The following is a 23,727-nucleotide window of genomic DNA, read 5'->3' as shown; positions in this document are numbered from 1 at the left end:
GTGTTTTTTAGTTTTTTTAATTTTTAAAAACAGGGCCTTGCTATTTTGCCCAGGCTGGTTTTGAACTCCTAGGCTCAAGGGCTCCTCCTGCCTCAGCCTGCTGAGTAGCTGGGACTACAGGTGTGCACCACTGTGCCTTGCTTTTTTTTTTAAGCAGCATTTCAGAAGTAGTGGGACATGCTTAGCAGGGCTCCCAACTACTCATAAGTTGTCTTAATTATCTCTAAGATTTCTTTTTTTTTTTTTGAGAGTCTCACTCTGTTGCCTAGGCTGGAGTGCAGTGGCACAATCTTGGCTTACTGCAGCCTTGACCGCAAGCTCAAGCCCTCCTCCCATCTCAGACTCCCAAGTAGCTGGGATACAAGTGCGTGCCACCACGCCCAGCTAATTTTTGTATTTTTTATGGAGACAAGATTTCGCCATGATGCCCAGGTTGGTCTCAAACTCCTGAGCTCAAGTGATCTGCCCATCTCAGCCTCTACAGGCGTGAGCCACTGCGCCCAGCCTTGATTATTCTTAAACTACCTGCTAGCTTAATGCCTGACTTACTATAATAATTCTAATTGATAAATGCAAATAAGCCAAGATGGTGGCCCCACCGTTCATGATTTGCTTATGTGTAGCACTGTTTTTTTGTGGTGGGGATAATTTTGATGAGCAAAAAGCTCTTTCCTCTCAAAAGGTCATTAATACTCTAAAGTAGTGAGTGGTTCTCAATCTCAGCTGCACATTGCAGTCACCTGGAGAGCTTTAAAAGATTCTGATTTAATGATCTAGACATGGGAGGTGGGAATGTTTTAAAAGCTCCCCAGGTGATTTCTCTACATGGTCAAGATTGACAACCACTGCTCTAAAACAATGATTTTTAATCAGAATTACCTGGAGACTTTTTAGTATCTGTACCTAGCCTTTCCTCCTAATGACTGAATTAGAATCACTGGGATTTGAGCCTGGACAATTAAAAGTTGAAAAGCTTCCTCAGGTGAATAATTAGTAAATCTTTTTCTAACTTGTTATGATGAAAATTTCAAATATGCAGATAAATTTAAAACCCAGTACCTTGAGTACCTGTGTACCCATCACCTAGACTCATAGACTGTGTGTCTATTTTTCCCCTGACCCACTTGAATGTAAACTACAGGTGTAAATTCCAGGATACCCAAAGTAGGTAACTACCATGAAATAACTCTCTAAGCACAGGGCCTGGAACCAGGAACACCCATGTTATGTCATGAATGACTGAATCTAAAGATAAAGATATTATGTCAAATAATAACATACACCTTAAATGTATACAATTTTTGTCAATTATACCTCAATGAAGCTGAGAAAATAAAGATAAAAGAGACTGGGCCCCAGTGGCTCACACCTGTAATCCCAGCACTTTGGGAGGCCAAGGCAGGCGGATCACGAAGTCAGGAGATCAAGACCATCCTGGCTAACATGGTGAAACCCCATCTCTACTAAAAATACAAAAAAATTAGCCAGGCGTGGCAGCACACGCCTGTAGTCCCAGCTACTTGGGAGGATGAGGCAGGAGAATTGCTTGAACGCAGGAGGGCAGAGGCTGCAGTGAGCTGAGATGGCGCCACTGCACTCCAGCCTGGCGGCAGAGTGAGACTCCGTCTCAAAAAATAAATAAATAATAAATTTTAAAAAAAGATAAAAGAAACCTGAGAGTAAGAGTTCGCCTGACAGCTTTGAGCAGTTGATGTTTTCGTATACTATTGTAATCGAACCCAGGTTTGGCTGCACACTGCTCAAAAGACAAGAGAGAGTTGCTGGGAGGAAAAGCAGATTTATTTGGAAAGCCAGCTAGATGGTGAGCTAGCATTCTAAAGTAGCATCTTAAATTTTTCAGTCTGGCTGGAGGATTTTTATGGGAAAGGGATAGGGGGAAGAAGAGGAAGTTGGTATCAAGAGGTGACACACAGACATCTGGGTACCAGCGAGGGTCCAAGGAGTTTGGATACTTCTTTGTCATTGGTCAGGCCACAATGCTCCTATAAATCTTTAACAAAACATAGTTCGTAGTTTACATACTTTTTAAATCCCAGAGTTGGTTTTAAAACCTGCATGATTGCCATTTTTGCATATGATCTGAGTGCTCTAAAATTATCCTTGCCTATGTGCACGAACAGGGAAACGCTGCCCAAAAAATGTAGTTAGTTATGTTCTTTTGCTATTTCACTGTTACACTATTACCTTTACATACTTACATGTGAGATGAATTGAGCTGCTGCTCATTCTTGGAAATCTGTTCCTTTTAATACCTTTTATTACCCATATGTCATGTAAGCACTAGTAAAATTATTTCTCCCAAGTGGGTCTTATCCCTCAGTGCTGTTTTCACAGCCCTCGTGCTCTGCATAGCCTTTAAATACTGCCTGTCTCCCAACTCCCTGGTTCTGACCCACTCAGGAGTACATTAGAGTTGCCCATTTTTCCAGTGATTGCTATCCTTCTCAATAGATAATAGGCAATAGAAGCAGACAGATAAACCAATTATTGGAGCCTGGAAGAAAGACTTCAACTCCTTTTGAATGAAGATGAGACAGTGGATGAATCCAATCAGGAGGAAGGATTCTACTCCACAGCTAATTTAAAGTCTGTTCATCAGTCATCAGTTGAAAACATGGGGGCCCCTTGGTCCTCAGGACAGATCCAAGAAGGTGTCAGGCAGTACACTAGAGGAGGTAGTCTTTCTTACTTCCCTCACAGCCTTGCCTGAGGTTAATCAAATCAAGATTTGCTCTCCACTAGTAGAGGACTGTAGAAATCTCACATAGTCATCCTCACAATCACTGAGAAATAAATTATGTGCTTGTGTTTGGTGTTGGGCGCCAATACAAGTTTCCAGGCAACATGGACCAAGTAACTTAACAAAATTGCTGACATTTCTTCCATCTCTGGAGAACAAGCTGTCTGTTTTTGTCATCTCTTTTTTCTTTTCTTTTCTTTTTTTTTTTTTTTTTTTTAAGTCGGAGTCTCACTCTTTCGCCCAGGCTGGAGTGCAGTGGCACGATCTCAGCTCACTGCAACCTCTGCCTCCCGGGTTCAAGCGATTCTCCTGCCTCAGCTTTCCAAGTAGCTGGGATTACAGGGTTGTGCCACCACACCTGGCTGATTTCTGTATTTTTAGTAGAGATGGTTTCACCATGTTGGCCAGGCTGGTCTCAAACTCCTGGCCTCAGGTGACCCACCCACCTCAGCCTCCCAAAATGCTGAGATTACAGGCGTGAGCCATTGCTCTTGGCCTTTTGTCGACTCTTAAACTAGCCCCTTCTCACCAGAAACAATGGTCTCTGAAAGGACTGTCCATTTATAACCAGAATCAACAGTGACTGATTTGCATTGAATGGTTGATTTGGTCCTGGTGACTTATACATAGAGTATTCTCCATCAGATTATAAATTCCTTGAGATTCGGGATTGTCCATTCACTATTACATTCCCAGTGCCTCCCACAGATTCTGGCACATAGGCCCAAACTGACATTTATTTGCTCAGTATTTCCTGAGAGTCTTAATAAATAACTTTTTGAATTTAACTGAATGTAAGAAATTTCTTATATATAATTGCTATTTTTATGTTGAAAAAATATTTTTGAAATATTGCTATGAAATATTTCTGATAAATTGCTCTTTGTTTATAATAGGCACTGAAAGTAAGGCAAGCAGATATCACCAGAGAGACTGTTCAGAAAAGTGTCTGTGTTCTAAGCAAGCTGGTAAGAGACCAAGTAATGTGTTCATTATGTTAAACCTTCATGGCAGATCTTTCTTGAAGGATAAGGCACTATTAGAATAAGAAGAGATTTAAATGACATATTAAAATTATTTATGTCCTAGCATCTCCCCATTCTCTTTCCCTTTCAGCAGTTTTCATTTGCATCTCTAACCAAGACTCGGTAAGAGAAAGGAGATCTTATAGCTATTGGAAAGTAAGTTGACACATAAACAAAATGAGGTTTATCCATTTTGATTTTGTCCAAAATCTTTTTTTTTTTTTTTTTTTTTGAGACAGAGTCTCACTCTGTTGCCCAGGCTGGAGTGCAGTGGCGTGACCTTGGCTTACTGCTATTGCAACCTCTGCCTCCCAGGCTCAAGCAATCCTCCCACCTCAGCCTTCTGAGTGGCTGGGACCACAGGTATGCACTACCATGCCTGGCTAATATTTTTGTATTTTTAGTAGAGATGAGGTTTTACCATGTTGCCTAGGCTGGTCTCAAACTCCTGAGCTCAACAACCCACCTGCCTCAGCCTTCCAAAATGCTGGGATTGCAGGCATGAGCCATCGTGCCCAGCCAAAATCTTATTTTATCCAAAATAAAATTCTGAGGATGAGAATATTTCTTCCAAGAAGTAATTTTACATATAAGGCAAGAATAGTATCCTAGAAAAGGAATGGCTGTGGCTGGGCGTGGTGGCTCACGCCTCTAATACCAGCACTTTGGGAGGCCGAGGTGGACAGATCATGAGGTCAGGAGTTCAAGACCAGCCTGACCAACATGCTGAAACCCTGTCTCTACTAAAAATACAAAAAAAAAGCCAGGCATGGTGGTGTGCCCCTGTAATCCCAGCTATTCAGAAGGCTGAGGCAGGAGAATCGCTTGAACCCAGGAGGTGGAGGTTGCAGTGAGCAGAGATCAGCCACTGCACTCCAGCCTGGGTGACAGAGGGAGACTCCGTCTCAAAAAAAGAAAAAAGAAAAGGAATGGCTATTATAAAAGAAATTGTCAGAAAATTGATCGATTATTCATCTGATTCCTGTACACAGCTTTGAGAAGAGTAGCCTGAAAAATATACATGAGTGAATAGCTTTTTTATACTGGACCAGATGACAGAAGAATAAGTACCAGATATTAAAGGAAGTGTAACATGTTAAGAGGCTTCCTGAGTAATCATTCTTCAAAGGACGATTACAATAATAATAGATGCCATTTATTGAGTGCCTATATATCAGGCATTAATTCTGTACCAGATGCTTTTTATATGTAATTGTCATTTCCATCCTTATAACAATATTGGGACATATTTACTGTTCTCATTTTATAAATAAAGGCATATCTCAGAGAAAAAATGTGTAATTCTCACAGACATGTAACTACTAAGTGATAAAATTAGGGTAAAAAAATCGAGTTTTATCTGTCTCTAAAGCAGACACAAGGGATGGGAAGAGGGTAGCTTACTCAGAAAGATCTGGTTGTGGTTTTTCTGGTCTATGTATTGAAGTCTATGTATAAAAATAAATGATTTTATACTTTGATGGGAATCATGATATATTAACAGGGATACTGGGAAAGAGACTCTTCCAGCATTACTTGTTTTTAATTAATTAGAGTATATATACATCATTGGTCATTGCATCCTGAAATGGACATAGAAATGAGAAAACATCTAGAAAAGAACATTACAAATAAAAAGATGAAAATGGTAGAAGATCCTAAATAGAGAAATAAGGATTAAGGGATAACTTTGCTCAAATATATAAAACAATATTATGATAAAGGACACAAACTAGTTGTGAGCCTCTACAGAGGACAAAAAAGGGAAATGAACTTAAATGTAATCATGAATGTTCAAATAGATGTAAAAACAGGCTGTTATAAGGATGATTAAATGTCGCTACAGGCCAGCAAAACAGTGTGCAGAATTAGAATATGTTTTAAATCATATAATAGTAATAGCTAATGTTTGGATACTTTCTGTGTGTCAGATACTTTTTACCAAGTGCTTTTACCTGTTATTTAATCCTTAAAACAGTCAAGTAAGATGTACTATTTTCATATGCCCATGTTCAGATCAGCAAGCAGAGCTGGAGAGGTTAAATTCCCCGAGCTGAGGGATGGAGCCAGGCCCAGCAAGTCTGAGCCCACACTCTTAAGTACTGTACTGTCAGTGTTTCAGGTACTTTTCACTTGCAGCCAAAGAACAGATGACTTCACAGCTTTCAACTATGAATAATACGCACTAAAGTCGATAGTTACTAACTTCTTTCTCCCTGTTCTCTTCAAATTAAAAGGTTGTGGGGTTCTGTTTGTTTTACTATTATCAACCAATTTTACTGTTATCAACCAATTATTAATCAATGGTAATTTCTCTTTTTTCCTTTAAGCCTCTGTATGGTTTACTTCAAGCAAAACTTCAGCTCATTACACATGCATATTTTGAAGAGAAGGATTTTTCCCAAATTTCCATTCTAAAGGTAACTTTATACCCCTCTATAGATGTGTTTGGCTGAAGATAGACTCATGAATCAAGGAAATATTGTCAGTAATACTGTGAAGGATAATTATTACCTTAAGAAAGACATTCTAATATGAAAACACATTTGCATTAAAACAGACTAGGAATCTGCCCAAATACTAAATTTAACCAAACTTTTTTTTTTTTTTTTTTTTTTTTAGGAAATAATGACTACAAATAACTATAATTAACAATAATGTTTTTCTTAGTGGATAATAGCCCTTTTGCTATGACATTGCTTCTATAAATTTGCTTATCTTATTAATAAACTGCACAGTATTTTTATATATTGGGTTTCTGGTTCCTAGTTCCCAATACATAGACCAGAAAAACCACATGATTATTTTATTGACAATGGATAGCATGTTTTCCTCAGTGCTGCCATTCATGTAAAGAATATGGATGTCTCTTGGATTCTGGTGGGAGTAGGACAGCTAGGGACTTAGCAAGGGAGCAGAGGGAATTTATACTAGGAATTCATACCACTATGTGAATGAATCATGCTCTAAAATGTAGAAGGAGAAAGGAATACCCTGAGTAGCTTTTCATACTCACTGCCCACATCTCTTCTGAAACTGCTCATATCCAGAAGAGAAGAAATGAGAACTGGCAAGGTTGCAGAGAGGCTTGATTGTTTTTAAATTTAGCGCCTAGCAGAACAAACTACCTCAATTAAGGAACCAACTTTTTTCTGATCAATATATTTCTAATTCAGATCTAAAATGATAGTAAAATGTGGTAAATTCAATCTATATTTTATAGGAGCTTTATGAACATATGAATAGTTCCTTGGGAGGTGCTTCATTAGAAGGATCCCAAGTATATCTTGGTAAGTAAGTGACTTACAAGTTAAGAGATTCCCTCATTTCTATTTGTTTAGCAAACTGAGTTGCATGTAAAACTTTGATTAGAATTACATCTCTATATGGGATCTAACTTCTTCAACATTTGATGCTGTTTCTTCCTTAAATATCTTCTTAGCCAGTGTTTATACTGAGAAGAGTATTAGAACATACCAGGTTTACAACTATTAACGTACAAGGTGAATTTCTGCCTTTTTTTTTTTTGAGACAAACTACCTCAATTATCATTGAAAATGGATAGCATTTTCTCACCCAGGCTGGAGTGCAGTGGTGTGATCATGGCTCACTGCAGCCTTGACCTCCTGGGCTCAAGCAATTCTCTTGCCACAGCCTCCTAAGTAGCTGGGACCACAGGTGCATACCATCACTCCCAGGTAGCTGGTTTTTTGTTTGTTTTTTTGTAGAGACAAGGTATCCCTATAGTGCCCAGGCTGGAATTTCTACCTTTTAGGATAGTAATGGAAGATTTTTATTGTTTTTTCCTTTTCCTTGCATTAATGCTGACCAGCTTAATTCCCTATCATAACAGATGAAGCAAGAGAGAGAGCTGCTCAGCTCTTTTCTAAGATTCTTCAGGTTAGGGATTTTTGTTTAATTTATACTATCTTGACAACCCAAAATATCCATTGGTAGCCAAGATATTCAATGGGCAACTCAATAAATATCCATTTTGTGATTAAAACTTTTTAATCACATAGTGGTTTATGCTCACTCAATTCCAATTTCAGCATGCAGTTGCCAATTGTAGTTTATGATTGCAATCCTCTGTGTAATGTAAACTATTATTCTGCATAAATGAGGTCCTATTCTGAGAACATATTTTTGTCTAAATTATTTTCTCTTGTACTGTGTTGTTTCAGGCAGATGATAGACTGTGTTTCAGAAATAATAATATATGAAGTGCCATGACCAAAAACGTTGTTTAATCATTGATTGCCACTATAATATAAGCTATATCATTTCTAAACTTGTGTAGTTTATGTTTGTAGAATGGGAAAATGTGTTAGACCTGCACTGTCCAAAACAGTAGCTACTAGCCACCTATAGCTAGCTGTCTATGGTTAGATTAAAATTAATAAAATTTTAATAAAACTTAAGTCAGTTTGTCTGAGTCACACATGCCACATTTCAATTGCTCTGTATTGGCTACTGTATTGGACAAGTCAGGTTTAAAATATTTTCATCCTTGCAGAAAGTTGTACTGAACAGCACTGTTTCTGAGTATATGTGTACCTAATCAAACATTACATAAATATTTGAATATTTGCATATACCTTTTTTTTTTAACCTTTCTGTTAAGGGGAAAATAACCTTTCTTCAGCAAAAACATTACATTGTAGTCACAGTTTAGCTTTTTTGTTAACATTGTAGGTCTGTCACCTCGAGATCTTGTCCTTCATTTTCGACACAAGGTATGGTACCTTATTTAAATTTATGATGTACAGTACTAAAATGGCCAACACTGTTCTTAGTGTGCTCATTTCACTGCCAAATTCAGTGTGCTAAATTGAATGCAGATTGTGGCATACCATGCTTTAGTTCTTCTAAGATGTACTTGGCTTTATAACTATACAAAATTAAAAGTGTTGGTAGTGCTTGTATTGTAGAAATTTAAAAGAGCACAAATACTGTTTACTTCTTTGCAGGATAGGGTAATTTTTTCTATTGTTTTTGCAATTTCATCTATCATGAGATTAGAGTGGAAAGAAACATGTTTTTATCTTGCAGAATATTTTATATGTTGCCCTGAGAATGGAGCATTTTTCAATAAAACATCTATGCATACCTATATCTTCTGATCTTTATTATTAAAGCAGATGTTGACTAGGATATAAACACATTGATTATTTATTTAACAAACATTTACTGAGTACCTGCTATGTGAACACTCTGGACATCCAGAAATAAAGTATTTATTTAAAGAGCAGGGTCCCCTTTAAAGAGCTTACAGATACTTCAAGCAAAAATGGTACCACCCCTTCAAGAAAAAATAATTTCAGTTAGAGATTTAAGTGATTCTCACATTTAAGAGTACACAGGTAATATTTAACTTCTCAGTATAAGTTCATAATTTTTCATGTACTTTTTAAAGTGCTGTATTTAGTATTACTGATTATGGTTATGTTTTAGAAGGGGGAAAGATGAATTATAGGCTTGAGTCTCTCATTTCAATACAACATTTTTTTTTCCTTTTGCAGGTCTTAATCCTATTTAAGCTAATTCTTCTTGAAAAAAAGGTACGATCCTAAGGGATGAAAGGAAAGATGGAGTATTTAACTTTTATTGACTTTTTTTTACATTATTTCATAAAATTGAAACTAATGATAAAGTATTAAGATACTTTTTGCCTATCATTGTGGTGAGCTGAAGCACATTTTCTTGTTCTCTGCCATAGAAATATAAATTAATGCAGCTTTTCTGTAGGTAACAGACGACTCAATTTTAAACTGACTTAAATAATAGGACGTGTTGGCTCACTTTAGATTTCAGGGTTTGACACAGTGGCTCCATAGTGTAATTAAGTGCCTAGGTTTTTTCCATCTCTTTGCTCTACAGTGCACAGTGCTAGCTTGTTCCAGAGCCTGGTTTCCCTGGTAGTATAGGGAACTGCCGACAGTAACTGGGTCATTTGCTTCCTCAATCATAACTGCTGGCAGAAATAATACCTCCTCCTAAACAATCTAATAAGAATTCTTGGCCAGGCACGGTGGCTGACACCTGTAATCCTAGCACTTTGGGAGGCTGAAGCAGGAGGATCAATCACTTGCGCTCAGGAGTTTGAGACCAGCCTGGGCAACATGGTGAAAGAAACCCCATCTCTACAAAAAAATACAAAAATCAGCTGGGTGTGAGTGGCATGTGCCTGTATTCCCAGCTACTTGGGAGGCTGAGGTAGGAGGATGGCTTGAGCCTGGGAGGTGGAGATTACAGTGAGCTGAGATCGTGCCACTACACTCCAGCCTGCAAACAGAGCCACTGTCTCAAAAAATAGCAATTAAAAAAACAATAATTCTTTCCTTCAATTTGTTTGGGCCTATTACAGGCCACACACATGGCTACTCCTGTGGCCAAATACATGTTTGCCCTGGTTGGCTTAAACTTGGGTTCCTGACCACTCCCTAATACAAAGGGATGGGTTTGCCATGATTGGCTTAGTCCCAAGGCCAAATCTGACCTACTACCTATTGTTATACGTAAAATTTTATTGGAAATCAGACCCATTTATTTACTTGCTGTTTATGGCTGCTTTCACATTGTAGTGGCAGAGTTGAGTAGTTGTGACAGACCATACGGCCCGCAAAGTAAAAATAATTATCTGACCTTTTATAGAAAAAGTTCACCAGCCTTTGGTTTAGACTAATCAGGAGCCATCCTTGGATCTGGGCCAGTTTTATATACCATATTACTGTGCCTAGTGGAGTAGGGGTTGAAAGAATGTTGGGGAGTCGACCATGCACAATATCCACTTTAGTTCATTACCTTAAAAATATTCCTTTGACCCAGTGATTCTCCTTTTAGAGATCTATTTTCCAAAATTAATCTGAATTCAACACAAAGCTCTAAGAGAGTCTATCACAGAATAATAAATTATAAGTGAGTAACTATCTTGTATGTTGTATATAATTTCAGACAATAAAAAAGATACTAAGATGTTTTTATTGTTTTAAAGATTTTCATGGCTTGTTAAGTGAGAAAAGTTTCTCTACAACATGTCAAACCTATGATCCCAATTTTATAAATGAATATATATTAATTGAAAAGGGACTGGAAGTAAAGATATCAACCTAGTTTGGTGAGAACATAGGTTATTTTTTTTAAAGGGAATATTTTTCTGTATCCTATTTTTCTATAAGAAATATATATTCCTTCAGGCTGGGCACGGTGGCTCATGCCTGTAATCTCAGCACTTTGGGAGGCTAAGGTGGGCGGATCACTTGAGGTCAGGAGTTTGAGAACAGCCTGGCCAACATGGTGAAACCCCATCTCTACTAAAAATACAAAAATTAGCCAGGCATGGTGGCAGGTGCCTGTAGTCCCAGCTACTCGGGAGGCTGAGGTAGGAGAATTGCTTGAACCCAGGAGGCAGAGGTTGCAGTGAGCCAAGATCACACCACTGCACTCTAGCCTGGGTGACAGAGCGAGACTCGATCTCAAAGTAAATGAATGAATGAATGAATGAATGAGTACTCCTTCAAACAGAAAAAAAGATAAAGTTTTTTTTTTTAAATGAACCCAACATACTAGTGTGGTGTTTCAAAAATTTTTATTTAATTTCTAAAATTGTGATAAAATACACATAACATACAATTTATCATCGTAACCATTTTAAGGTGTACAATTCAGTGGTATTAAGTACATTCATGTTATGCAGCCATCATCACCATCCAGCCACAGAACACTTTGAATTCCTTTTTATTTTTTGAGACAGGGTATAGCTCTGTTGCCCAGGCTAGAGTGCAGTTGTGCGATCATGGCTTACTGCAACTTCTAACTGCCAGGCTCAAGCAATTCTTCCACCTCAGCTTCCTGAGTACCTGGGACCACAGTGCTGGAATTACTGGCATGAGCCACCACACCCAGTCTATATTCCTTTATATATGTTCATTTTTTCCCCTGAATCATAATACCTTGAAAGTAATTTGTAGACATTATGGTACTTCACTCCTAAATAAACACTTCAGGATGTATTTCTTAAGAAAAAGAAAATATTCCTACATAATCAAAATACCATTTTCACATTCAGGAAATTTAACATTGAGATAATAAATCTGACATACAGTCCATTTTCAAATTTCCCCAGATGTGATAATGTCCTTTGTAGCTGATATTTTCTTTTTTTATTATTATTTAATTTTTTATTTTAAAGAATAGAGATAAAGTCTTGCTATGTTGCACAGGCTGGTCTTGAATTCCTGGCCTCAAGTGATCCTCCTGCCTCAATCTCCCAAAATGCTGGGATTACAGGTGTGAGCCACCACACCTGACCTGATTGTTGTTTTCAATCTGGGATCCAGTCAAGGATCATGTACTGCATTGCTAGCTCTCTTTTATTTCAAAAAGGTCTTCCACCTCTCTCTCTTTTTTTGTTTGTTCTTTTCTTTCTATATTTTGTGACACTGGCATTTTAAAAATAATCAAGACTAGTGTACTAGGGTGAGATTTGTTTGTTTTCTTGTGGCTAGTTTCAGATTAAACCTTTTTAGCAAGAATCCTACACAGGTAGTGGTGTGTCTCTGTCAGGACATAATATCAGGAGGCCCATAACTATTTGTAGTAGTAGTATTGGTGATGTGAAGTTGGCTCATTTGGTTGAGGTGGTGGTTGCCACCTTAATAGCTAATCTGTAGAATGATAAATTTCAGACATTGTGACTATCCTGTTGTTTCACAGTAGTTTTAGCATCTGTTGGTAATTTGTACCTAAATCACGGTGGATGCTAAATGGTGATTTGTCTATTAGTACTTCTATGTTTATTAGCTGTTACTCTTTTTTTTTTTTTTTTTTTTTTTTGGACTGAGTCTCGCTCTGTTGCCCAGGCTGGAGTGCAGTGGCATGATCTCGGCTCACTATAACCTCCATCTCCCGGGTTCAAGCAATTCTCCTGCCTCAGCCTCCTGAGTAGCTGGGATTACAGGTGTGTGCCACCATGCCTGGCTAATTTTTGTATTTTTAGTAGAGACGGGGTTTCAGCATGTTGGTCAGGCTGGTCTCGATCTCCTGACCTCATTATCTGCCCGCCTTGGCCTCCCAAAGTGCTGGGATTACAGGTGTGAGCCAGCCACCACACCCGGCAGCTGTTATTCTTTTTTTTTTTTTTTTTTTTTTTTTTATGAGACAGAGTCTCGCTCTCTAGCCAGGCTGGAGTGCAGTGGCGTGATCTTGGCTCACTGCAACTCTGCCGCCTGGGTTCAAGCAATTCTCCTGCCTCAGCCTCCCAAGTAGCTGGGACCACAGGCGTGTGCCACCATGCCTGGCTAAGTTTTTGTATTTTAGTAGAGACGGGGTTTCACCATGTTGGCCAGGATGGTCTCGATCTCCTGACCTCGTGATCCGCCCACCCCAGCCTCCCAAAGTGCTGGGATTACAGGCATGAGCCACCGTGCCCAGCCAGCTTGTTATTCTTATATAAAGAATTTTTCCTTCTTTTTTATTTGTTATCATTATGGATGGCTTCATGGGTTTTCTAATTTGATTTTGATTGACTCCATTCCAGGTTCTTTTTTATATTTCTCCAGTGAATAAATTGGTGGGTGCACTGATGACTGTGTTATCCCTTTTTCCAGGTAAGCAAACAGCAGTATCTACTCTTTCTTTTGTTTAACTTGTACTGGAACCTAAACTTCTAGAAATAAAGTTTACACTGTTGGTGGGACTGTAAATTAGTTCAACCATTGTGGAAGTCAGTGTGGCGATTCCTCAGGGATCCAGAACTAGAAATACCATTTGACCCAGCCGTCCCATTACTGGGTATATACCCAAAGGACTATAAATCATGCTGCTATAAAGACACATGCACACGTATGTTTACTGCGGCACTATCCACAATAGCAAAGACTTGGAACCAACCCAGATGTCCAACAACGACAGACTGGATTAAGAAAATGTGGCACATATACACCATGGAATACTATGCAGCCATAAAAAATGATGAGTTCATGTCCTTTGTAGGGACATGGATGAAACTGGAAATCATCATTCTCAGTAAACTATCACAAGGACAAAAAACCAAACACCGCATGTTCTCACTCATAGGTGGGAATTGAACAATGAGAACACATGGACACAGGAAGGGGAACATTACACTCTGGGGACTGTTGTGGGGTGGGGGGAGGGGGGAGGGGTAGCATTAGGAGACATACCTAATGCTAAATGATGAGTTAATGGGTGCGGCACACCAACATGGCACATGGATACATATGTAACAAACCTGCACATTGTGCACATGTACCCTAAAACTTAAAGTATAGTAATAAATTAATTAATTAATTAATTAAAAAAAGAAAGTTTCAAACATAAATTCATTAGGTTTATCCTTTCTATTTTAATATGACATTTTCCTTTTGGAAACAGGTTTCTCCTTTGTCTGGGTTTCTTTCTGTTCTTTTTGTTTTTAATTAAAATGTGTACAAGCATAGCTTATTAAATTTTATAGGAGAGTCTACTAATATATAGCTCTTAGGTTCTTCCATATTATTATAAGCCAAGCTGTTCTTTAATGTTGCATATTTTAGGCATGATTGAACATGGTCTCAGTGACTGTTCTCAGTATAGACCCCGGAAGAGTATGTCTGAAGATGGTGGGCTTCAGGAAAGTAACCCATGTGCAGATGATTTTGTTTCTGCATCCACTGCTGACGTTTCACATACCAACTTGGGAACTGTCAGGAAAGTCATGGCAGGAAACCATGGAGAAGATGCTGCCATGAAGACTGAGGAGCCTTTGTTCCAAGACAGCAGCAAAGGGCAGGAACCCAATGATACCAATCAATATTTGAAACCTCCATCTCGCCCATCTCCAGATTCTTCAGAAAGTGACTGGGAAACTTTGGATCCTAGTGTCTTAGAGGACCCCAACTTGAAAGAAAGGGAACAACTGGGATCAGACCAGACAATGTTTCCAAAGGACTCTGTCCCCTCAGAGAGTCTTCCAATTACTGTACAACCTCAAGCTAATACGGGACAGGTAGTCCTGATACCAGGGCTCATTTCAGGTTTGGAAGAGGATCAGTATGGCATGCCCCTGGCCATCTTCACAAAGGTAAAGTGTAATATTTTTTATCGAATTCCTTAAAGAATTTGAAAAATCCTTTTAGAGTTTAACTTTTGAACTTTTGGTATTCAACACATTTTCAGGTGGAAAAATTTCCTTGAAAACTGTAAAGTACATACCAAATATATAGTACTGTGGCATCCGTGACCATAGTATAAGTCTATAGGGAAGTATATAGGGGATTTTGATTGGTAAATGTTTTGAAACTTAGTAGATATGAGTCATATGCACAATCACTCTCTTGGGTCTATTTTTAATTATTCAGGTTTCTCCTTAAAGAATTAAGGAAGTCCAGACAGCCTTGATTGCACTCAATAAATACAGGCACGCCTCAGAGATACTATGGTTCAGTTACAGAACACTGTGATAAAGCGAGTTTCAGGAATTTTTTTGTTTCCAAATGCATATAAAAGTTATGTTTACACTATACTGTAGTCTATTAAGTGCGTTGTAGCATTATATCTTTTTTTTAATGTACACATCTTAATTTAAAAATACTTTAGGCCAGGCACAGTAGCTCATGCCTATAATCCCAAAACTTTGGGAGGCTGAGGCAGGAGGATCACTTGAGGCCAGGAGTTTGATTAGCCAGATGTGGTAACTCGTGCCTGTGGTCCCAGCTACTTGGGAGGCTGAGATTAGGAGGCTCGGTTGAGCCCTGGAGGTTGAGGCTAAAGTGAGCTGTGATCACACCGCTGTACTCTAGACTGGGTGACAGAGGGAGACTCTATTATTTTTTAAATAATAAATGTTTATTATTTAAAATTTAATAATTATTTTAAAAACAAAACAAAGTGAATAAAACTTAAATAATAATTATGTTAAAAGCACAATAAAGTGAAGTACAATTAATTATTAAATAATTTTTAATTTATTTAAATATAAATGAATAAAAATCCTTTGTTGTCATTTCAACAACATTCACCACATCTTCACTAGGAGCAGACTCCATCATAAGAAACCACTCTCCTTATTCATCCCTAAGAAGCAGTTCCTCATCCGTTCAAGCTTTTATCAGTAGATTGCAGCAATTCAGTCACATTTTCAGATTCCACTTCTAATTTTCTTGCTGTTTCCACCAAATCTCCCCCAAGGTCTTGAACCCCCCAAAGTTATTCATGAGAGTGGTATCAACTTCTTCCAAACTCCTGTTAATATTGATATTTTGACCTCCTCCTGTGAATCACAAATGTTCTTAATGGCATCTAGGGTAATGAATCTTTTCCAGAAGACTTTCAATTTACTTTGCCGAGATCCATCAAAGGAATCACTATCCATGGCAGCTATAGCCTTATGAAATGTGTTTCTTAAATAATAAGATGTGAAAGTCAAAATGACTCCTTGATCCATGGGCTCCAAAATGAACATTGTGTTCCTAAGCATGAAAAAAACATTAATCTCCTTGTACATCTTCATTAGAGCCCTTAGATGACCAGGTGCATTGTCAATGAGCAGTAATATTGTGAAAGGAATCTTTTTTTATTTTCTTCTGAGTAGTAGGTCTCAACAGTGGCCTTAAATATACAGTAAACCATGCTGTAAAGAGATGTGCTGTCATCCAGGCTTTGTTTTTCCATTCTAGAGCACAGGCAGCAGATTTAGCATAACTCTGAAGGGCCCTAGGATTTGGGGAATGGTAAATTATCATTGGCTTCAACTTAAAGTCACCAGCTGCATTAGCCCCCAGTAAGAGTCATCTTGTCCTTTGAAGCTTTAAAGCCAGGCATTGACTTCTTCCCTACCTACAAAAGTCCTAGATGGCATCTTCTTCCAATAGAAAGCTGTTTTGTCTTTATTGAAAATCTGTTGTATTCAAAATCTGTAACCACCTTCATCAGTGACCTTAGCTAGATCTTCTGAATAACTTGCTACAGCTTCTCCATCAGCACTTGCTGCTTCACCTTGCACTTTTATGTTACAGAGACGGCTTCTTAAACATTGTGAGCTAACTCTGCTGGCTTCATACTTCTGCATCTTCTCAGCTCTCTCAGCTTTCATATAATCGAAGAGAGTTAAGGCCTTGCTCTAGATTAGGCTTTGGCTTAAGGGAATGTTCTGTTTGGTTTGATCTTCTATCCAGACCACTCAAACTTTCTGCATATCAGCAATAAGGCTGTTGTTTCACTTTCTTACCATTTGTGTGTTCACTGGTTTAAAAACAAAAACACTTTTAGTAGCACTGTTAATTTCCTTCAAAAATTTTTCTTTTGCATCGACAACTTGGCTAACTGTTTGGGGCAAGAGGCATAGATTTCTGTCTGTCTCAGTTTTCGACATGCCTTCCTTACTAAGCTTAGTCATTTCTAGCTTTGGATTTCAAATAAGATGTGAGACTCTTCCTTTTACTTGAACACTTAGAGGCCATTGTAGGGTTGTTAGTTGGCCTAATTAAAAATTGCTGCATCTCAGGGGATAGGGAGGCCTGAGGACAGGGGAAGAGACAGGAATGGCCAGTCAGTGAAGAAGCCAGAACACACACAACATTTATTAAGTTTGCTGTCTATGTGGGCGTGGTTCATGTCACCTCAAAACAATTACAGTAGTAACATCAAAGATCACGGATCACAGATCAACATAACAAACACAGTAATAAAGAAAACGTGTGAGATGTGAGAATTACCAAAATGTGACAGAGACAGGGAAGTGAGCACAGGCTGTTGGGAAAATGGCACTGATGGACTTGATGGTTGCAGGGTTGCCATAAACCTTCAGCTTAGAAAAAGCACAATAAAGTGAAGTACAATAAAAAGAGTGCCTATATATATTAAAATACTACAATTTTAAAAGAAAAAAGCTTAGATGTCTAACTTATATCACTTACAAGTGAGGTAAGTTATAACTAACAAATACAAATATACATATGTATTTACTAAGTATACTTAACACATACACTTATTAAGTGTACTTATATTAGTAAACTTCATTTGAATATAACAGTGTTTTGGCTAATTGTTCTAACACTATTTTTTAACTTTGTTATAAAAACCATTCAGAATGTATTTGAAATTTTTTAATAACTTAAACTCAATATAGTAAATCAAATTGAATCTTTAATTCAGTCTTTTCAGGATATCATTTCTTAATGTCAGTAATGCATTAAGATGAAGCAGTCAACTTCACTGGGTCAAAAGTTACACTGGACTGGACATAGTGTCTCACACCTGTAATCCCAGCACTTTGGGAGGCCAAGGCGGGGAGGATTGCTTGAAACCAGGATCTAGAAACCAGCCTGTGCAACAAAGCAAGACGTCATCTCTACAAAAAAGTAAAATAAATTATCTGGACACGGTAGCATATGCCTATAGTCACCACTACTTGGGAGGCTGAGGCAAGAGGATCTCTTGAGCCCAGGACTTTCAGGCTGCTGTGAGCCATGATTGTGCCACTGCACTCCAGTCTGAGCTTTAGAGTAAGACCCTGTCTCTATATAAAAATAAAGTTACACTGATGCTGAGACATATTCTGGAAGCTACATTGTTTGGATGTTTTTTTCATCCTTTGCGGAAAAACTTTTACCTATTTGTGAATTGTTTTTCAAAGTAGAGCAGAAAAAAAAAATCTATTTCATTTCTTATTCTACAAGTATAGTTATCCCTCATTATTCATGGGGGATTAGTTCCAGGAACTTCCCCCATACCAAAATTCAAGAATGTTCAAGTCACTTATATAGAGTGGCATAATATTTGCATATAACCTGTGCACATCCTCCCATATATGGTTTTTTTGTTTTGTTTTGTTTTTGAGACAAAGTCTCACTCTGTCCCCCAGGCTGGAGTGCAGTGGCGTGATGTCTGCTTACTGCAACCTCCACCTCCCAGGTTCAAGCAATTCTCCTGCCTCAGCCTCCCGAGTAGCTGGGACTACAGGTGCCAATCACTCTGCCCGGCTGATTTTTGTATTTTTAGTAGAGACAGGGTTTCACTATGTTGACCAGGCTGGTCTCAAACTCCTGATCTCAGGTGATCCACCCACCTCGGCCTCCCAAAGTGCTGGGATTACAGGCATGAGCCACTGTGCCCTGCCTCTGCCGTATACTTTAAATCACCTCTAGATTATTTATAATACCTAATGCAATGTAAATGCTATGTGAATAGTTACTATGCTGGGGTTAATTTAGTATTATTATTTTTCTCAATATTTTTAATCCAAGGTTGGTTGAATCTGGTATGTGGGAACCCATGGATGTGGAGAACCAACTGTATTTATTGCCCTTCCATGAGCCAGACACCATACTAGATTCTGAATTCTTGCCATCTGTGATCTTGTAGTCTACCATGAAAGGCAGTCTACCACCTTTTCAGTTATTAGAACAAAGTATTCTGTTTTTCCCTGAATACTGTCTGGTATCCATGAAGTGATATTCCACTTTATGTGGAAAAGAAAGATGGGTAGTGTTGGCTTGAACAATGTATGTATTCCTCTCCTATATTATTCGATAAATTATTTCTGGGTTTACCCAGCTTTGCAAAAATGTACTTGCCCAGAGTCATTGTTGGTGAATAGTTAAAGCAGAATGCCATCTTTCTTCATTTTGTAACCTGCTTGGGATTCGGAAATTCTCTTAACTGATTTCATGATTAAATCAATGCAGTTTCTTAAAACTGGAATTTAAGAACTTGGGGAGAAAACTCGGGTTTCTCAGACTACTGGTAAAGCAAGTAGCCACAAATTGTGGGCTTTCTGAGCTGTGTTATGACTTCCTGTACCTTTCAGAGCCCTGACTTTGCTATTTCACCGACCTGCCCTCTTAATTTTTACTATTGTGAAGATATCAAGAGGGAAATTAACTGGAGAGGGATTTTGGTTTTGTCAGGTTGCTGACAAATTAAAGCAATGTAAAGATGTATTTTGTGTCTTGTCAATAAAGCATATTTAGCGGAATATTAGATTTGTGTGCCGTATACAGTATCAGTATTAAATACATGATGGGCTTACTAACATCCCTATAAAATAGTTGTCTTTTTGGTTTTATGTTTTTGAGTGTTTGGATGAAAATCTAATTTCTTTAATCACAGTTTTAAATGCCAATGCTGACTTTTTCATGTCAGTAACTTTGGAATATAAAATATTCTTAAAACCGAATTGTCTTTAGGCTTTTTTCTCTTGAAGATCTTAAAATCCTTGTACAGAAGGAATTAGGTTGGCAAAACATTTTGAAAAGTAATTTTAGAAACAGCCGGAGAGAAGCCTGGGTGCCTGGGGAATATTGCTGAAGTAGAGTGGTTATCATATGAATAAATGGAAACAAATTTCTACATAATAAAACAATTATTTCCAGAAGAAAGTCTTCAGCTTCCCAACTTTCTAATCCTCTCTCTGGTACTTGAACTTGCCTGAGGTTGATGCCTTTCATGTCAGTTTCAGAGAGGATGCTTACTATGTAAATGCTGTCAATACTAGCTTCTAAAATATGCTTCTCAGGAAAGCCTGAGAGCTGATTCAGGAAGTGTAGAGAAGAAACAGCTGCTAAGGAAGAAGAGGTGGGGCTAGAGGCAACTGTGGGGTAGGCTGCCCATAGGGTGATGGGAAGGCAACTGGGACACTGAAGGAGAAGTAGGAAAATTAGAGGATGATTTGTGCCTGTGTAATATTTATGCTATGCTGCTCCATCACTTTCTAACCAGAGGAACATTGAAGGGGAATGAGGGAAGTGGAAAAAAAGATAAAGAGGAAGATACAGTAGCTATTTTCTGCTGTGAAAAGACAATCCTGAGGGCTTTTCTTCCATTCTTCTCTAAGTCTTCCCATCTTGTTACTGAAAGTGTTCTGGAATTGGCTGCACATTGGAGCAAAATAGTTAGTGGAGGACTGGCCAGAAAGGACTGGAGCCCTTGGAGCTCGGAGTCCCACCTGACTTAATCTCATGCATCAACTTTCTCCCTCTTTTCTAGTTATGAGATTATTTCCATTATTTAGTAAAATTAGTTGAGTCACTATAATGGAACTCTATTTAGAAATTACCTCAATGCGACTGGGCGTGGTGGCTCACGCCTGTAATCCCAGCACTTTGAGAGGCCAAGGCAGGCGGATCACCTGAGATCGGGAGTTCGAGACCAGCCTGACCAACATGGAGAAACCCGTCTCTACTAAAAATACAAAATTAGCTGGGTGTGGCGGTGGGATTACATGCCTGTAATCCCAGCTACTTGGGAGGCTGAGGCAGGAGAATCGCTTGAACCCAGGAGGCAGAGGTTGCAATGAGTGGAGATCGCGCCATTGCACTACAGCCAGGGCAACAAGAGCAAAACTCCGTCTCAAAAAAAAAAAAAAGAAAGAAATTACCTCAATGCAATTATTGTCGATTAAAAAACTTTAAAACAGCCAAGGCAGAAGAATCACTTGAGCTCAGAAATTTGAGACCGGCCTGAGCAACACAGTGAGACCTCAACTCATACTAAGTAAAGTTAAAATATTAGCTGGGGCCAGGTGCGATGGCTCATGCCTGTAATCCCAGCACTTTGGGGGGCCGAGGCGGGCAGATCACCTGAGGTCAAGAGATCAAGACCATCCAGGCCAACATGGTGAAACCCCATCTCTACTAAAAATACAAAAATTAGCTGGGTGTGGTGGCACACGCGTGTAGTCGCAGCTACTCAGGATGCTGAAGCAGGAGAATCACTTGAACCCAGGAGGCGGAGGTTGCAGTGAGCCGAGATGGTGCCACTGCCCTCCAAAAAAAAAAAAAGGCTGGGTGTGGTGGCATGTGCCAGTAGTCCCAGCTACTTGGAAGGCTGAGGTGGGAGGATCACTTGAGCTCAGGAGGTCAAGACTGCAGTGAGCCATGGTCATGTCAGTGCACTCCAGCCTGGCCAAAAGACCAAGAGCTCATCTCAGCAAATTATTATTATTTTTAAAAATTTTTAATTTTTTTTTTAATCTTTTTTTTTTTTTGAGACAGGGTCTCACCACTCTTGCCCAGCCTGGAATGCAGTGGTGCAATCTCGGCTCTCTGCAACCTCCGCCTCCCATGCTCAAGTGATCCTCCCACCACAGCCTCCCAAGTAGCTGGGACTACAGGCGCCTGCCACCACGCCCAGCTAATTTTTTGTAGAGATGGGGTTTCATCACATTGTCCAGGCTGGTCTTGAACTCCTGAGCTCAAGCAGTCTGCCTGCCTTAGCCTTCTAAGTAGCTGGGACTACAGGTGTGAGCCACCACACCCAGCCAAAATAATAATAATAATGTTTAAGGCTAGTCAAATGAAGCACCGGGGATCGAGAATAAAAATAAAATTGTTTTAATTTTTTAAAAAGTTACCTCAATCTGTGGCCAAATAAATGTGACTTTTGGCCAGGTGCGGTGGCTCACGCCTGTAATCCCAGCACTTTGGGAGGCCGAGGCAGGCAGATCACGAGGTCAGGAGATCGAGACCATCCTGGCTAACACGGTGAAACCCCATCTCTACTAAAAATACAAAAAAAAAAAAAAAAAAAATTAGCCAGGCATGGTGGTGGGCGCCTGTAGTCCCAGCTACTCAGGAGGCTGAGGTAGGAGAATGGCGTGAACCCGAGAGGCGGAGCTTGCAGCGAACCGAGATCACGCCACTGCACTCCAGCCTGGGCGACAGAGTGAGACTCCATCTCAAAAAATAAATAAATAAATGTGACTTTTAGTGTTTGAGAGATAGGGAAGATTATTTCAAGTATTGTTCTGTTTTGCTGAGTCTTAAAACTTTTTTAAAGAGCAGTAGCCATTTCTTTATTTGGCTTTTATTGTATCTGGTACTTTTTAAAAAAATACACAATTGCCTCCCCCAAAAGATGACTTAATTTATAATTCCCTTAAGTTTCATTTTATTTGTAACTTTGTTTGTTTTTGAGATAGAGTTTTGCTTTTCACCCAGGCTGGAGAGCAGTGGTGTGATCTCAGCTCACTGCAGCCTTGACCTCCTAGGCTCATGGGATCCTCCCACCTCAGTCTCCTGAGTAGCTGGGACCACAGACGCAGGCCACCATACCCGGCTAATTTTTGTATTATTGGTAGAAATGGAGTTTCACCGTGTTGCTCAGGCTGGTCTCAAATTTCTGAGCTCAAGCAGCCTGCCCACCTTGGCCTCCCAAAGTGCTGGGATTACAGACATGAGCCACCACACCTAGCAAGTAATGCTACAATTTTAAAGCTATTTTGAACTATTTTAAATAATTTTATGAATATGTAATGTTTCCACATAGTTCAATATTTGAAAGATTTCAAAGCATCGCTAATAAAAAGTCTCCCTTCCATTCCATCCCCTGCTATCCAGCAGCCTTCTCCAGTGGCAGCCAACATTGTCACTGTCTTATGTTTTCTTCTGGGGGTATTCTATGCAGAAACAAATGCATATTTTCCCCTCCCTTTTTACAAACGGTAGCAGAATGTGCCCATTTTTGCCCTTTATTTTTATTTTATTTTATTTTTATTTATTTATTTTTTTGAGACAGTTTTTTGCCCTTGTCACCCAGGCTGGAGTGCCGTGATATGATCTCAGCTCACTGCAGCCTCCACCTCCTGGTCTTTTCAAGCGATTCTCCTGCCTCAGCCTCTTGAGTAGTTGGGATTACAGGCACTCACCACCACGGGTCCAGCTCATTTTTATATTTTTAGTAGAGTTTCACCATGTTGGTCAGGCTGGTCTCAAACTCCTGACCTCAGATGATCTGCCCTCTTCAGCCTCCCAAAGTGCTGGGATTACAGGTGTGAGCCATCGCGCCCAGCCCTTTTTTTAATTTAATTTTTCTTTTTTCTAGAGACAGTGTCTTACTATGCTGCGTGGCCATTCTCGAACTCCTGGGCTCAAGCAGTCCTCCCACTTTGGCCTCTCACAGTGCTGGGATTACAGGTGTGAGTCATCATGCCCAGCCCGCTTA

The 23,727-nt window shown here is 39.2% G+C and overlaps 1 protein-coding gene across 5 annotated transcripts in view; it reads left to right on the top strand.

Annotated features, from left to right (window-relative positions):
• The window catches only part of AVL9 (AVL9 cell migration associated), an 88,441-nt gene that overhangs the window by 44,938 nt on the left and 19,776 nt on the right, over positions 1 to 23,727 (top strand). For all 5 annotated transcript variants that reach the window (XM_003270509.4, XM_030796324.1, XM_030796325.1 and 2 more), the window contains exons 4-10: positions 3,658 to 3,729; positions 6,117 to 6,206; positions 7,010 to 7,076; positions 8,482 to 8,522; positions 9,309 to 9,347; positions 13,325 to 13,394; positions 14,343 to 14,869. In XM_003270509.4, coding sequence (XP_003270557.2) covers positions 3,658 to 3,729; positions 6,117 to 6,206; positions 7,010 to 7,076; positions 8,482 to 8,522; positions 9,309 to 9,347; positions 13,325 to 13,394; positions 14,343 to 14,869 — 906 coding nt within the window. The remainder of the gene's footprint in view (positions 1 to 3,657; positions 3,730 to 6,116; positions 6,207 to 7,009; positions 7,077 to 8,481; positions 8,523 to 9,308; positions 9,348 to 13,324; positions 13,395 to 14,342; positions 14,870 to 23,727) is intronic.

Source organism: Nomascus leucogenys, chromosome 17 (genome assembly GCF_006542625.1).
Source record: "Nomascus leucogenys isolate Asia chromosome 17, Asia_NLE_v1, whole genome shotgun sequence".
In the NCBI taxonomy this organism is placed as follows: domain Eukaryota; kingdom Metazoa; phylum Chordata; class Mammalia; order Primates; family Hylobatidae; genus Nomascus; species Nomascus leucogenys.
Note: the sequence above shows the minus strand (reverse complement) of the source record. Positions and strands in the feature narration are given on the sequence as shown.